This window comes from Lissotriton vulgaris, chromosome 6 (assembly GCF_964263255.1).
Source record: "Lissotriton vulgaris chromosome 6, aLisVul1.2, whole genome shotgun sequence".
In the NCBI taxonomy this organism is placed as follows: Eukaryota; Metazoa; Chordata; class Amphibia; order Caudata; family Salamandridae; genus Lissotriton; species Lissotriton vulgaris.
In genome coordinates, this window is record NC_141694.1 from 590,617,696 (window position 1) to 590,635,600 (window position 17,905).

Consider the following 17,905-nt stretch of genomic DNA (forward strand, 5'->3'; position numbering starts at 1 on the left):
CTCATCTGCGTCTTCAGGGAGTTCAGATCTTTCCTTATCTGGACGATTGTCTTCTAAAATCCCAATGTCCTCAACAGCTGGCTCACGACACACGTCTATGCCAACAAATGTTCAAGGCTCTAGGGTTAACCATCAATGTGGAGAAGTCACACTTTACACCGCTGCGAAGAAGAAATTTCCTAGGAGCAATTCTAGACACAAACCTGTCAAAAACCTTCATCTCCCTCGAACGACATCAGAAGATAATTCGTCTGGTCTCACTCATCAGGTCAAAGCAGTCAGTTTCTGTGCGAACGTTAAAGTCGTTTCTGGGGATGGCATCATCTTGTATCGCACTGATCCCAAATTGCAGGTTACGTACTCGTCCTATACAGGAGGAATTGGACCTGCAATGGCGTCAAGTGTCGGGGTCGTTCAACGATCAGGTGACGGTCACACCCCGCATGAAGAACAGTTTGCTCTGGTGGGAACAACCAGCCAATCTAGACAAAGGGATTTCTTTCCTAGCCCAGTCTCCGGATCTGACGTTGACTACAGACGCGTCCATGGAGGGCTGGGGCGCTCATCTCCTGGACCTTTCCATCAAAGGCAAATGGACGGCGACACAACAAACCTGGCATATCAATCGGCTGGAGTTGATGGCAATCTTCCTAGCGCTCAAATCATTCTTGCCCGTAGTGCAGGGGGAGTCGGTGCTGGTTCAAACAGACAACACCACCAGCATGCACTACATGAGCAAACAGGGCGGCACAAGATCTCAGTCACTGTCTTGTCTAGCTCAAAGGTTTTGGGATTGGGCTCTTCATCACCAAATTTCTTTGACGGCAGTCCATCTGCCGGGGGTATCCAACATCCTCGCGGATTCCTTGAGCAGGTCCGCGTCATCCACTCAGGAGTGGGAGATACATCAACCGACTCTAGATCTGGTGTTCCGCCGTTGGGGTCGTCCCATGATAGACCTCTTTGCAACCCCAGTGAATCGGAAATGCCAATCTTTCGCAAGTTGGCATCCCCATCCAGAGTCCAGCGGAAATGCCCTACTCATAGATTGGAACGGACTGTTTGCTTATGCATTTCCACCGATCCCGTTGGTGCCAAGGACGTTGTGGAAGATGCGCAGGCAACCCTGCCACTTAATACTGATCGGCCCGCGCTGGCCCAGACAGGCTTGGTTCTCGGAACTGCTTCTGCTATCACAATGCACACCCATTCATCTGCATCCACGTCCAGACCTCCTGACTATGGACAACGGTCAAATTTGCCATCCAGACCCATCCACGCTTCAATTAGCGGCATGGAACATGAATACGTTGAATTTGCGAACTTAAATATGCCCCAAGAATGCAGAGACATTCTAGCGTCTGCTAGAGCTCCATCAACCATCAAGACATATAAGCTAAAGTGGAAGCGTTTCTGTCATTGGTGCGCTGCATCCAATATCCACCCAATCAACTCAACTCCGGAGCAGCTTTTGCCTTTCTTTCTGAGCCTCGCTCAGTCTGGTCTCTCTCATGCCACCTTGAGAGTTTTTCTAGCGGCTATTTCACGCTTCCGGCACGATGGCTCTACGTCTCTCTGCTTATCCAGAATCATCTGACAGTTCTTTAAAGGACTTTTCAGGAAGTTTCCTCCGATTAGGCGCCCTCCTCCGGCATGGCACCTCAACGTGGTATTGTCACAGCTTATGAAGCCTCCATTTGAACCGATCCACAGAGCAGACATCAAGTATCTTACCTGGAAGGTTGCTTTACTTTTGGCCTTAACATCGTCTCGTCGTGTAAGTGACCTTCACGCTTTCACGATCAAGCCTCCGTATTTACAGTTTAAGCCCGATGGAGTGTCACTTCGTACCAATCCTTTTTTTTTTTTTTTGCCGAAAGTACCTACTGACTTCCATTTGAACGAACCTGTCTTCTTAAAGACTTTTTTCCCGGATCCAAAATCTCCGGCAGAACGACTACATTCTTTAGACATCAAGCGTTTTACATTTCAAGGACCACCCCTTTCCGTAAATCCGATCAACTGTTTGTAGCATAAGGACGGATGCGGAAGGGACATTCAGTGACAAAACACAGTTGCAAGATGGCTCTCAGCAGCCATATCCTTTTGTCACCAGCAAGCTGGCAAGCCTTTACAACGTCTAGTAAAGGCACATTCAACGAGAGCGATGGCGTCAACCACCGCTTTGTTTGCTGGGGTGCCTCTACACCAGATTTGTCGAGCAGCGACATGGTCCAGCAGGCACACCTTTACCAGACATTACTGTTTGGAAGCCATCAACGAAGCGGATACCGCAGTGGGGCAAGCAGTGCTTCGTCATCTTTTTAAATAAGGTGAGCCTCTGTTCCCTCCTCCATTTCTTTTTGAGATTGCTATATGCTTTTAAGCCATATGTTATCGTTTTCAAGTTTTAAGAATTATTGCAATCTCAGCTTCTAAGGAGGTTACTGCTATCTATTCTATTCAAGCATGTGAATCTATGAAAGACCCCCCTAATACTGGAGAAGAACAATTGTTACTTACCTGTAAACAGGTGGTTCTCCAGTATTGGTGTCTTTCATAGATTCACATGCGACCCTCCCTCCTCCCCTCAGAGGCTCTTTTCTCCTCATACGATCTTATTACTTGTGCTACGAAAATCTGAGGGCTTGAGCTTCTGAGGAGAAGGTTCTAGAGTGTGCTTGAGCCTGATTGGCTGCAGTTTGGACTAACATAATGACACTGATATGTTGCAAATGAGTTTTCTCTCTATAATGCATTCCTATGCAGGAACCATTGTTGAGGTTTTTCAGTGTATATTATCTCTGTTTTATTATGTATTATGTTATTACATATATATATATATATATATATATATATATATATATATATATATATAATATTAGCATTATTGCTATTTTATGTACCGTGGGACTCCCACTTCGACGACGGGGAATATTCAAGCATGTGAATCTATGAAAGACACCAATACTGGAGAACCACCTGTTTACAGGTAAGTAATAATTGTTCTTTTTGGTTTTTTTTTCCTCCTGGTGTGTCAAGGATGTCCTATAGGAAAACAGGTTTGAAACCCTCTAGCGCCTGTCACCAAGCCATGCCAGTGACTGACCTCACCTCGTGTGTTTGTGGTGTCTGGAGCATGACCATGAATCCAAGTCCTGCTCATATTGCCAGCTCATGGCACCCAAAGCTTTGATGGAGCGGTACCTGAAGCTGCTTGCGGCCCGGCATGTAATCCAGTGGCAGTCACGGTCCCGCTCAAGAGGAAAGTCTCTGAACCATTCCAGGAGTCCGAAGTACTCTTGGCCCCTCTCTAAATAGTCAGGGCACTTGGGTAAGAGGCACTAAAAACATGAAGTCAAAGCGTGTGCTTCAACTTCTGCTCCCCCACTGGCCAGCGCGACAAAGGAACATCAGCGTTCGAGGCATGGCACTCGGAACCTGCGCCTGGGCCATCTCCACGCCTCCCCAGTTTTTCCGAAACCTGGGGTGACACCATCAAATTAGTTCTATGAGGCTCACTTATGAGCGACCCGACCCCTCTGATGTGCCTTCAGGGACAAAGAGGGCCCCATCTGGTTCCGCATTGGGGGCTCCGACCTGCCCTGGCGCCCACCGGCTGGGCTGGCCCCATTTTGAGCCCCAATTCTGAGCTGCGTTGACAAGAACCGGCTCCAAAAGGACCCCTGTGTCTTAGGTCAGAACCTGCGCCCTATTCCGAAGGGTTAGGCTTTATGGAGGAATTGGAGGGGGTCGCTGGACCCTTTGGAATACCAGCCTTATGATCAGGATATGGACTGGTGTGAGGAACTGCGGACTGGATACGCCTCAAGATACCAGCATGCTTTCTTAACCTACCAGGCTACAGAGGAGGGAGCTAAATACCCAATGGTGGTGTGGGGGGCAGCTGATTTCCTCAAACTTCAGTTGCCCTCTTAGGCAGTCAAGATCAACATCTTGACAGTCTTATCCGAAATCTCTGAATCCTCAGTTACTTCCTCAAAAAGGAGTAGTTCACGATGCTCACATTGGCTTAGGTCTTGTCTGCTCCGTACTCCTGAGACTGGATGGTAGCGGTCAGTTGCTGCTGGTTAAGTTTGAGAGTGGTGGGGCTGGGCTACAGGCGCGGGGACGTCGTTGGAGTTCACTTTAAGGGGACACAGCATTTTTTGGGAGGCCAGTGGCCATTTTCAGTGCAAATCTTTAACAAACCAGCATCTCCACCTTGGGCACCAGAGTGTAGACTATTTCTAAACATGTTTTCAATGAGGACCATTCTAAGGCACCATGAGGTGGAGACCACCAAGTGAGGGATTCTCCCTGGGAAGCATGGGGGATGGGCACCTCACACCGACTCCACATAGTACATTGTTACTAAAGTTAGCTACTGTAGTAGGCCATCCTGAGAGGTCAGAGAAGCTTCTGTTTACCTAACACACACCCAGGAGAGGCCTTCTTTTATTTAATGCAATGTTATGAGGGTATCTCTTGGACTAAAACAAGACACCCATTTCTCGCAAGCCAATACTGGATGGAATGCATCACACTCAGATCCAATCTTGCATGTTAAGACACCTGATTGGCATCTGACTCATTCTGAAAGAGTAGCAGGACTGCTCCTGCCATACATACCCTTAGTGTAATGGAAAGAGGAAGGATTACTGCTGAGAGTGACAAACAGTGAACCCTTGGGATGATGATCCAGGAGGAAGAAGGAGAAAAAAGCTGAGGAAACCGTAAACATTTGGGGGGTTCCTTTGAAATCCCTTTTGTACCTGTGTGAAATAAAAGGCCGTTTGGAATGACATTGAAAAGATGTTCTTCACTAGTACTGCACCACCAGGCCCACCTTGTAATGCTAATGCAGAGTGAAAAACGAATAAATGATATCATATGTGCAATCCATACATTATTCTTTGGGTATAAATGTAAAAGATAGGCAATTTAAAGCAATAAAACCCCAAAGAACTGAGCCATGAGAGGAAATTGTGTAGGAATCACTGCTTCTAGAGGCTTTGCTGCTCCTCTCGGTACATATATCACTTGGTTTGGGTGTAGGACCAATGAAGTAAAACTGCTTCAAGAACATTTAAAATGTAAAAACAGAATTAAATGGGACTGCAACAGTTCTGCAGACTGCTGTAGACGCAACTTTGGAGTGTACAAAATCACACAGCCCTGGAGCTGGCTTAGCAGCTGTACACGAGCATACACATCTGTTCTCCTGCACACCCACTTGAGCTGTTGCCACAGCCCTTAAAATGGTTCCAATGTCCAACGGAATATGCAGCTCGGGCAGCACTTCTGTGGGAGAACAGTGGAAATGGTCACAAGTGACTGAGAAATGCGCAGCCTAGCAGCAGTCTTGCAAGTGCACAGATCTGGAAGATAAAGCTATGCCCGCATTCCATTAAGGTGGCCAGGTACACACCCTTGTGAGGGACCCTCATAGTCTTTAATGTACACCAAGTACCGGAACTTCAGGAACTTTGATATCTTTAGAAAAGAGAACATGGATACATTTCATTCACTGAAGCAGTAATATCAAGCAAAAGCTAACAAACTGAGTTAGACTGTCATCTCAAGTTAGTAGAACAAACTGGTACCATTTCCCTTTTGGCACCTAGACTCTTGCTTTAGAATAATGCTTTTGAAAATGAAAAAGACCGACTCAGGGTGGTAAAAAACAAGAAAGAAAGGAGGACAAAAATGTATGATTTGCCCAGTGCAACCATATCAGTTTTCTGAAAAGGTTCATTTGGATGAAACCCACTGTGAATACATTTGTCTCCACTCAAGTAATAACTGCCTATTCTTGACCCAAGAGTGGTTAGTGTAAATAATGCTATGCTAGAAGAGTTGGTCTCACAGTCCCTTAAGTGATTTCTCTCCATTTTTTTGTGTTTATGAAACTTCACTGCTTTGTTTAACCTTTTTTTAAAGCAAAAATATGTACTATTTTCAAAAGTAAAAAACCTATTTCAGTTGTCAATCAAATAGAATAAGAAGGCAAAAGCTGACCAAAAATAGATATACACCCCAAATTTGGTAATTGGCCCAGCTAACCATCCACAAAGCCCATTTACACAAACATGGCCTATGAAGTACTGTTAGTGCGTAGAAGGCAACCCATCAAACAATGGAGTAATCTTGAGTTCAGTTTCTTAGTCCTACAAATTTATCAATGCTCACAGCATACATGCTACGACTGTCAATGCCAGGACTTCACCATGATATGAACTCTCACGTCTTCAAACAATAGCCCAAGCTTGGGGTTCAGCTTGATTGTCATTCTTGCAGATATTCCAGCGCATGATTGGCAGATAATTTTGAAGCCATCATACACACTGCAAATGACCTTCAACAAGTTCAGGAAAGTGCCACAAAAAATGTAACTGCAAGAATGCTGTAAAAGTTAGCAATTAGCGTTAATCTAATCGACTTCTGCAGACTGGCACATGCGATCACAGCTGCTGATTTATAGCAGTAATAGCTTCATGCCTGACCCCCCACCTTCAATGGGGCTTGCACTTCAGAGCCCTGCTCATTTCCTTTCATAGAGCTGAAAAGAAATACTTTGTGAAGCACTCCAAGTTACTCGCTGCTGAGGCCGGACTCTAGTTTAACAGTACAGTCATTGACAGAGCAACATGCTCTGTTCCGGTGACGGTAATTCTTTGTGGCTTTGCAAATGCATCCAGCAGTGACTTCAGTGTGCTGGTGCCTAGAGTCAATCTCTGCCAATACTTTATTTTTCTGAGCCCGCTTTTTTTTTCACTTACCTACCTTCACTTGGGGCCTGGTCCGCTCACAGGGTTGGGGATGCACTGTCTGCAGGGCACCGTTGGGAGTGTCAAGGGATCAGGGAAGCATAAAGTTGATGCCGAAATGTACCTGCTGTGCACACCACCTTGAATGCTGCTCCTTAGCTACTGGATGTCACTTCTAGTCAAACGAAGAGGCTGGAGCTGCAAATTGTGTCCACTCGGTCCTGCAAATAACAGGAGCGTGGTAAGCAGACAGTTAGATTCTGCACAGTGGGTCTTCAAAAATCATGATGACAAACTGCACAGACTCGTTTTCTCAGCTTCCCGGTTGCCTCTTTCCCAACAAGTCACAGGGTGGGACCCACCTCCTTGTGACGAGTTGGGAAAGGGTGGGCTGCCATCCTCTCCAGTCCCTGACTGACGTGAAGCCCCTGGCGCTACAAGGCGTCAGCCTGAAGCGCCTGGGTATAACTTTTCATGCACGTCATCAGGGGGTGGAGAATGGTCCTCAAGGCTATGGTATTTGCCGAGCTGATGACATCACAGACCTCAGGGCTGTGAGATGTCCGCTTGGCAAATACTGTAGACTCAGGATCCGCCCACAGGCAGCATTAGGGAATGCAAGAGTTTGGAATGGCTCGAAGTGTGTCACATGACATGAGACTTGTCAGTCATTCCTGCAACAGCCACTGCTCCAATCTAGACGTGTATGTGTGTGCGTGCATGTTTTTCTTTTTTTAAACAGATAAAAACAGTTTGTTTTCACTTTTTCAATTGCTGATCCTGGGGTCGAAAGTAAAGGGGGCGGAGCCCAGACGCCCTCACTCAGAAACAGCCACTGGTAGCGGTGGACTTTCAGGATTCCTATTTTTATATCCTATCGGCGCTATCTGTGGTTTACGGTAGGCTATGAATGTTTTCACCCGCTGTGCTTCCTTTTTGCCTTACCAGCGCCCCTCTGGTGTTCACCAAAGCTCATCTGTGCAGGCTAGGGGTGCCAGTCTTCCCCCATCTTGATGACTGGCAGCTGAAGGCAGGCTTGCCCCAGGCAGTAGTCTCCCACCTCCTGCTATCAACTGTCAACATGCCAAAGTCACATCCGACTCCCTTTCAGACGCTCCCTTTCAAAGAAGCTGTTCAGGCTTATCCTCCAGAGCAGCGAGTCCAGGATATTAAAGGCTATGATACTGATGTTTCGGCCTCTATCCAAACCGGTCAACTCTCAGTCTTCTTGCGTGGAGCTTGAGAGGCAGTAGTTAATAGCTTTCGACCTTCCTCCTGAAGTCGGCAATGTTATACTGGCAGCAAGGCGTCCCTCCCTCAAGATGGTACACGTCTGTTGTTGTAAGTGATATTGTACAGAAAAATTCATTTACCCACTTTCAGTTTATCTTGACAAACTGGTGCTTCGCACTAGGGCTTGTTTCCTCCAGAAATTGGTGACATTTCATGCAGGCCAATCTGTCAACTTGCCCACCTTCTATGGTCTTCTACATCCCCCTAAGGAAGAGGAGCAACTCGACCATCTTGGTCCAAAAATAGCATTGTCATTCTAACTTGACAGCACATGAGAGTTGCGGGTGGACGACTAACTCTTTGTGGGATATGCTGGTGCGAAGAAAGGTCGGGTGGTGCAGAAAGAATGCTCTCTTGATTGGTCGTTCTCTGTATCAAGATCTGCTACCCAGAGGCAAAGAAGCAGCTTCCTTAAGTCTTATGGGCTTATTCCACCTGTGCTAAAGCTGCGACCACTGCGTTAGGCAGCAACATGGGCTTCCCTGCACTCAATTACCAAGCATTACTGTCTGGACAGTCCAGTACGCAGGGACAGGCATTTCGCCCATTTGGTCCTGCAGGACCTTCTAGTTTAAATGTTTCCGCACACCCACCTTCATGGAGGAATCTGCAGCTAGAAGTCCTGAAAACAAACTGAATTCAGTGTGCCGAGGTGGCACCTAAATAGGTGACGTGGAAGTCTCTTCTGGCATGGACGATACAAACGCTTTGAGACTATCAACAACACCTATTGGTGCGCAAGAGTACTGGTCACAAAAAATCTTCCAGCTCCAGTCTGACACCTGGGGAAATTCTAAGGTAAGGAATCTGTGGCTAAATATTGGCTCTTTCAGATAAGTAAGGTAAGTAACTTGTTATTTCATTCCATTTAAATATGCTTTTTACAAAAATAACTGTCTCATGAGATGCTCCGGGATTCTGCCCTGTGGCAAAACAAGTCCTCTGTTTGACTATCATTGAAAAATTCTGCTGTGGAAGCTCAGTATTTTAAGTAAGTAATGTTTCTTTCTCCAATGGCAACATCTTTTATAGATTCTTGTGACTCATCATCTCTCCTTGGATGATTAATAATAGTTTTATATGTGTACATGTTAGAGTATTCAAAAAGCATTTAAATGTGTAAAAGCAGTAGAAATGCTGACTGTTTTACAGATAACTTATTTTTCTCGATGTCTTGCTGATTTATAAATTCCCTCAATGTGTCGTACTTTTGTGGATTGGTAATTTTCATGTATTTGTTAGGGATTGTGTAACGGGGCCTGTGATTAATGCACTAGGCAGGTTGCCTCATTCCTAAAATCAAAATTCCTTTGATGTTGGCAGTCTTTATGAATGGACTTATTTATTTTAATTTGCATGATACAGTGGTGTGGTACTGTTGAAACTGTGAATCTGAAGAGGATGGTAAATACTGAAGAATTACAAGGAAATATATTTTTAGGTCTCGTAGCGAAAACACAGCGCGTCAGCGCTGTGTCTCGCTAGAGATCTATTGTTAGCGACTGTGCTTCCCAGGAGACAGTCCCGGCCGCGCGCATCCTTGGAGCCGATTTGAAACTGGAACGCGCGCTGTGGCCAGGCGCTGTCTCCTGGGAAGCGCAAGCACCACACACGCATGCGCATACACACACACAAGCGCCCACGCACGCACATACATACATACAGAGACACCCCCCCCTGACACATACACACGCGCACACACACACAAGTGCACCGAGGCCCCCCCTCCTCCCCCGCCGTCACCGTCGCACACATACATACACACACGAGCATACACGCACACACACACACACACACACACACAAGTGCACCAAGCCCCCCCCCCCCCCCCCCAGCCTTTTGGAACTTACCTGGCCAATGTCAGGGACTCTTCTCTCAACACGCGGCGCCCAACCTCCTGCTAGCGCGGCCCCGGGGCTCCACACCGCTCACAGGAGCCCCGGGCCGCGAGACGCATTGACTCCGCCTGCCTCCTCTTCCGGTCTGGACGTGGCCCCGCCCCCGTCACAGGCGACCGTGCCTGACTTCCGGGGCGGCCGCGGCGGGATTCCGGGGGCACTTCCATCTTCATTTACTGTCAAGTCGGAGAACGAGCTTAGTAAGTGTCCTCGATTATTGATTGTGGCATCTGCTTCAGCCTTGCTTCATCCAGAACATAGCTTGGAATTTTGCTGTCATGAGTTTCACGAGTATATCGCAACTATTGTGAAGTATAATAACTTCACATACAGTAACAGGATTCATGGCAAAGCGTGCGCATTAGACATTGTCAGCGACATTAGTAATGGCAGGTGTTCAAAGGATGGTGTTTTCGGCACAATGAATGTACAATATTTAGCACCCACATCGCGTGTACGTGTATCTTTCGATGTTATTATATTTACAGGGCGAGGATATCGCCAAGTAGGCACTGGGCGTTTACACCGATTATGGAAACAGGTTTGAAAAAAAAGTAGTCAAACTTCACTCCTTAAGGCAACTTCTATCAGACTGACTTGTACTTTAAAAATAGCGATTTCATGAGCGCGATATTAAAAACAATGGAACTACTTAGACAAGCAAATACTACAACGTCCAGTTTCTAAGTACTGCTGTAGCATTTCATGCAGTGGGACAACTCATCAGAGCGAGAAAATTCAGCAAAGTTAATCTGAATGAGTGTTCAGGACCCACAGGCCTACGGATACAATGTCAACTAGTGTAGGTTCCGTACAGTAGGCGCACTGCTGGGCAGAATATACAAGTGGTTTGATCGTGCACAGTGCAGTCGGTAGTGTCGCACAGAGAGTGCACTGTGCTTCAATGTAGATATCAGTAGATTATGCAGCGTCTTTAGTTCGTGCTTGTAGCAGACCTGAGAAGAAGCGACCGCAGGCGCCTTGGGGGGGGGGGGCTAAAAGTCCAGGGTCTCTGGGACGCCGTCCGGCCGGAAGCCGTAGAGAGTTAAAGTAGCGCACTGCAGGCAGTGAGAAGAGGTCTCAGTCAGAGCAGCATCCTGGGGGTTGAATAACAGATGTTTATTGATACCCAACTCAATGGTGCTCAGTTTATCGACTCAGAAGGATGAGTGGACCCGCCGGGATTTGAACCTGCAACCACAAGGTCAGACACAGAGCCCTAAGCCACCAGACCGTCATAGAAGCCACAGTGCAAGAGTGGAAGTTGTTTTGCTGTCGCTCGTGACGACCAGAACGAGGCTTATCTTGACATTGGTTGCTGTGTTAGGAGGGGAGTGAAGAGTGGCGAATGATAGAGCACTTGATTTACTGGGACTGGTTTGTGTTTTTCTCTGCCACCCCCAGGGAGTGGACGGGTAATGAGACTGTGATAACCCTCGCTGCCACTGATGTGCGCCCTCATACGGTGACAACCGGCGCGCGTGCCCCCTCACGCTGGACATTTTATGGTGTGATGGATGTCAGTCTGGCCGGTGGTGGATGTAACGGATGCTGGGTCTGTCCTGCCCCCTGGAGGTGCTCAGATAGCAGCCATTGTACAGCAAGCAATATGAGGATGTTGGAGGAGACCCGACCATACATCATGCACGTCAAAGAGGGTATAAATAGCAACCAAAAAGGAGATTTTGCTGGGTAAAAGCATGATGTACGGGTCCATGCATAATTTACGCCAAATTAGGCTCTCTGCGAACTTGAGGAGCTGAAACAAAAGGGGTTGGTTAGAACCCATACCAGTATCATATGTCCCTGCACAGGCAGTAGAGGTGAGGGTGGCATGTGTCTGTTATTTTTATCTTCACTTGATTCGTTTCATCAGAGGGTGGTACATGGGCGGAGCCTGTTCAGTCATCCTGGTACTAGAACTGGTAATGTGGCCAACAGAAAGGAAGTCATGTGCACTGGAGCAGCTGTACCTTGGTTAACTTGCGTTGTTGCTTCCACGTCTCAATTTAAAGTTTTTGTCTGCCCTTCCTTTGGAGAAGATTACATTCAAATGTTAGTCCTCATCCCCCACAGACTCGTACTGTGTCACCCAACTCTAGGAGTTAGGCGTCATCTGGTGTGGTTGCACACCCATCCTATCTTTTCTTTCAGTGTGTATGTTTTGAATGGCCTCCTGGCGCTTGGCAGGTTTAATTTCACATGTGGGGGGCTATTTGAAGTGCTGAAACAGTTCGCCAAGTGGCTTCCTCTGAGAGCTTGTCTCCAGCTCAAATTATAGAAGATGCAAACATGTAAACACATCCCTAAGGATGGTATACTCCTTCAGAAGTAAACGGATGTTGGACTTGCTTCGACGTGCTGTATGTGTACTGTCTCCACAATGTATCTGTTTTCTGTAGGGTCCATAATGCAAACCTTATCAGATGTGGTCACTGTGCTGAAGTCAGTGCTGCAGTCCAAACATACAGAACTGACACGGACACCACCACTGCCATGCACACACGGACACCACCACTGCCATGCACCACATCACTCAGGGGCACCGCCACATCACTCAGGGGCACCGCCACATCACTCAGGGGCACCGCCACATCACTCAGGGGCACCGCCACATCACTCAGGGGCACCGCCACATCACTCAGGGGCACCGCCACATCACTCAGGGGCACCGCCACATCACTCAGGGGCACCGCCACATCACTCAGGGGCACCGCCACATCACTCAGGGGCACCGCCACATCACTCAGGGGCACCGCCACATCACTCAGGGGCACCGCCACATCACTCAGGGGGACCGCCACATCACTCTGGGGGCACCACCACATCACTCTGGGGGCACCACCACATCACTCTGGGGGCACCACCACATCACTCTGGGGGCACCACCACATCACTCTGGGGGCACCACCACATCACTCTGGGGGCACCACCACATCACTCGGGGACACCACCACATCACTCAGGGACACCACCACATCACTCAGGGACACCACCACATCACTCTGGGGACACCGCCACATCACTCGGGAACACCGCCACATCACTCGGGGACACCACCACATTACTCGTGGACACCACCACTTCACTCGGGGACACCACCACATCACTCGGGCACACCACCACATCACTCGGGAACACCACCACATCACTCGGGGACACCACCACATCACTCGGGGACACCACCACATCGCTCGGGGACACCACCACATCGCTCGGGGACACCACCACATCGCTCGGGGACACCACCACTTCGCTCGGGGACACCACCACTTCGCTCGGGGACACCACCACTTCGCTCGGGGACACCACCACTTCACTCAAGGACACCACCACACCACTCTGGGTCACCACCACATCACTCAGGGGCACCACTCGTCACTCGGGGACACAACCACATCACTCGGGGGCATCACTCGGGGACACCACCACATCACTCGGGACACCACCACATCACTCGGGGACACGACCCACTTCACCCTTCCACCAACTCAATTACAATAACTTTTATTTAAGTATTAAAAAAATGAAAAGCCATTGTTATTTCTAATATCAATACTTCTAAGTCATGTAAATACAACTCATATTGCATTACAAATGCTATAGGTGTCACATTTGCAAATGTTATAGCTATTGGCATTGTCATACACAATGCCAATAACTCAAACTGTAATGCTGCGAGACCTATTGCATTGTAAATGCTTGTTCATGGTGCTTCTTAGCACTGGTGTCATTTAATAACCACTGCATTACCTTGGCATTGATTGGAGGCTTATACGTGAAGTTTTCAACATATTTGTAGTTTATTCTGATACTGTTTCATTATGCCTCTCACTACATAAAATTCTGATATGGCATCTTCCCAACAAAAATGCATTATGTTTAGATCCTGAAACAAATGGATATCCCATGACACATTTTTTATTTTCACTAGATTGCAAAAATGGATTGCAAAGATGCTTTGGAAATGATATGTAATCTTGAGTCTGAAGGAGATGAAAAAACAGCATTGATTATATGTGCAGCATTCCTATCCCGCCAGCTTCAGCTTGGAGATATGGACTGTGCATGGTAAGTTATAGAACTACATTCAAATGAGATTCCTTACAACTTTTCATTGACCTATTGCACAACAATGTTGGAAAAGCTTTTTTGTTCTTTTAGACAACTATGCAGTTGCCCTTTTCATATTTTGTGAATGGCTTTAATGCTAGAAATGACTACTTTGATCTTTCTATTGTTTAAGTCATACATTATCTGTCATGACATCGTATTTCCTTTCCATCGACCTCAAATAATATCTCTACCCTAGTTCCACTTTTGGAGCACATTTTTAAAAATCCATTCAAATCCCAGTTTTTGTCCATTTAAAACTATTGTTTATCTAAAAGGAAACATTTTCCATATTTGGTTTCAAACAATGTTTGAAATCTTATAAATGCAATGCACATTAAGTATAAATGTTGCTGTCCTCAGAGAGGTGGTATACTTTGGTGCACTATCTGGTTTGATAGTGAATTGGGCAAAGTCTACAGCGTTCCCTCTTACCCCGACCACAGAAGTATTTGAGATGGAGTTCCTATTACGATGGTCCACATACTCTTAGATAGCTGGGCGTCTAGTTACACACTAACTCGGAGATAGTGTTTCGGGAGAACTACGGCACGGCAATTAGCAAGTTAGAGGATGATGTGGAGTCCTGGTGCCGGCTGCCACTCTCATTTATGGGATGCATCTCCGTCATGAAGATGGTAGTCTTACCTAGACTACTGTTCATAGTCACAAATCTACCAATAGTATTACCGCATGCCTTTTTACAGAGGCTCAAACAATCTATGATAAAACTGGCATGGGCGGGTAAGCAGGCGAGAGTACAATGGCAGGTGCTCACGTTTCCATATAGTATGGGAGGTCTGGGGGCACCAGACTTTGAACTATATTACTGAGCAGCGCAGGGTGCTCACATGCATACATGGATCCATGGTGAGCCGGACATCCCATTCATCTGCATGGAAAAGCTATTTGCCAACCTGCTCCCCCTACCGGCAACGATTTTTGAACTAGTGGATGAGACAAATTATCCAGTATGGTTACTGCCTGAAACTTACCACAACTCCCCCCAACAAATCACCCAAACAGTGTCCCATGTACACGGAACATCTTGCGCTCCTCAAACAGACGTTCTCTCAATGCTTCAAAAGCAGGCAATAGAACCAGTGCACCTACAACACCAAGGGACAGGGTTTACTCCCTATACTTTCTAATCCCCAAAAAGGACTGTACTCGCAGACCAATAATGGACCTCAGACCTCTCAATTTCTACATACAGTCAGACCACTTTCACATGATCACTTTTCAACAAATCCTTCCACTACTTCAACAGGGCGACTTCCTTGCCACTCTAGACCTCAAGAATGCCTACTTCCATATCCCTATACACCCTACTCACTGGAAATATCTAAGGTTCACAGTGGACAGCCAAATCTATCAGTTCAAGGTTCTTCCATTCGGAGTAACCACAGCACCCAGGGTCTTCACAAAGTGTCTGGCGGTAGTAGCCGCACACTTGCGCACACAACAGATTCATGTGTTTCCATACCTGGACGACTTCCCAAAAACAATTCAGCTGCTCCACAACCTGGGATTCGCAATAAACCATAGCAAGTCCGATCTACAGTCCTCCTACCTACATCAGTATCTAGGGGCCACAATAGACACTTCCAAAGCTCTTGCATACCCCAATCCAGCCAGGATAGCCAGTTTGCAAACCCTCATCACAAAATTCTAACCCCAACAGTCCCTACCGCTTGAGTGTTTATGCAGCTGATAGGAATGATGGCCTCTTGCATTTTAATAGTACCTCATGCAAGACTTCAGATGCACCCTTTACAGGAATGCTTAGCACATCAGTGGAACCAGGCTCAAGATCAGCTTTCAGATCTGGTGTTGGTGGACAGCCGCACACTGCTCTCTGCAGTGGTGGAACACACAAAACCTTTCCAAAGGGCGGCCGTTCCTAGACCCAGTTCCGCAAATAGTGCTAACAGAGGACACATCGCTCACCGGCTGGGGAGCCAATCTCCTAAACCACACAATTCAGGGCAGCTGGACCACTCAACAAAAAGTTCTACTCATCAATCACCTAGAATTACTGACAATTTTTCTAGCATTAAAATCATTCTAACTACATCTCGTCAACAAAACTGTCCTTGTCCGCACAGACATTATGATAGCAATGTATTATATACAAAAACCCAACACCAAATGGCGATCTTTGCAAAAGTATGATATTCTGCAGCTCTACATGCCAAGAAAAGATGCATTAATTTATTTTATTTATTTAACTTGTAAAGAGCACTGTCACCAAAAGGCATCCTGGCGCTGTTGGCTCTAGATAAGAAAAGGACAAAAAGATGCACCGGAGCCGACATTCAACTAGGTTTTAGGAACGACCAGGTTTTGAGTCTCCTTCTAAAGACACAAAGATCACTAACTTGTCTTAGCTCCAGAGGGAACTGATTCCAAAGTTTGGCAACAGCGTACCCGAAGGATCGGCCGCCTGCCCTGACTTTCCTAATTCTGGGAGTTTTTACAAGTCTTGCTAAAGAAGAGTGAAGGCATCTCGCAGGTGCATACCATTCAAACTTTCTCTGCATAGACACAGGCCCCAACCTATGTAAGGCTTTAAACACTATGCAGAGAGACTTGAACTGGACTCTTTGTTTCAGCGGAAGCCAATGCAGTTCTGCCATAGCCGCCGAGGAGGCTGATCTTCTGGGCCACCCCAAGGGCAATTTGGCGGCAGTAGACTGAATCCTCTGCAACCTATCAAACAAAAATTTAGGAGACTCGAGAAACGGAGCATTACAATAATCAAGTCTACTAAGAATAGTACTGCATACTATCAATGCCCGGGCATGAGATGGAAGCAGAGGAAGGATCTTCCGCATTGACCTAATCCGTATTGACTTAATAATAGCCAGACAGCAGGTCACAGTTTTCATGACCTGAGATTCCAGAGAGAGTTTGTAATCAAACATGATGCCAAGATTACGGACCTTCTTCACTGGTTGAACCATGGACGAGGTAGTGGCAGGCCAAAAATTACAAGGCAAAACAGAGGGAATTCCATCCCTAGGACAATAAAGCACCTCTGTCTTATCTGCATTGAATTGCAGCGATTTCTCCTTCAGCCAGATAGCCGTATCACGCAGGCAATTATGAAACACTTCTAACGGGGTTGACTGGTCTCCCTCAAGGGAGAAAATAAACTGTGTGTCGTCCGCATAATAAACAATGTTAATGTTATGCTTTTTGATGACCGCAATCAGGTTTCAAGTAAATATTGAATAAAATAGGGCTGATAGCCGAGCCCTGTGGTACGCCATGCAAGATGTTGGAGTAGGTGGATTGAAAAGGGGGAGGGATAACGCTTGCTGTCTGTCCCGTAAAAATGACTGGATCCACCTCAGGACAGCTCCCATCACCCCAACCTCTGTCTATTCAGCAGGATCCCATGGTTGACTGTGTTAAAGGCGGCAGTCAGGTCGAGCAAAACCAAAACAGCTGCCAGCCCCCTGTCTGCCCGCATCTGAAGTTCGTCCATCACGGTCACTAGAGCCGTTTCAGTTCCATGGGCCGGCCGAAAGCCAAACTGCACCTCCTCCAGCAAGATATGTTGTTCCAAAAACTTGGCAGAGTGCTACTCACCACTCGCTCCACGATTTTAGCTGGGAAAGGCAGGAGAGAGATAGGCCTAAAGTTCTTAGGACACTTTGGGTCAGGCGAAGGCTTTTTTAACAGGGGTGTCACCAATGCTTGTTTCCACAAGGCCGGGACCACACCACTAGACACAGACTGATTGCAGATCAGTCGAAGAGTGGGGAACAGCTCTGCCTTAAGTTCAATCCCTATTTTATGGGGCACAGGATCAAGAGGAGACCC

The 17,905-nt window shown here is 47.0% G+C and overlaps 1 protein-coding gene across 2 annotated transcripts in view; it reads left to right on the forward strand.

The window, feature by feature from the left end:
• ZNF292 (zinc finger protein 292) overlaps positions 1-17,905 on the forward strand; it is a 635,852-nt gene that overhangs the window by 494,349 nt on the left and 123,598 nt on the right. For both annotated transcript variants that reach the window (XM_086926593.1, XM_086926594.1), the window contains one exon: positions 13,896-14,032. In XM_086926593.1, coding sequence (XP_086782719.1) covers positions 13,896-14,032 — 137 coding nt within the window. The remainder of the gene's footprint in view (positions 1-13,895; positions 14,033-17,905) is intronic.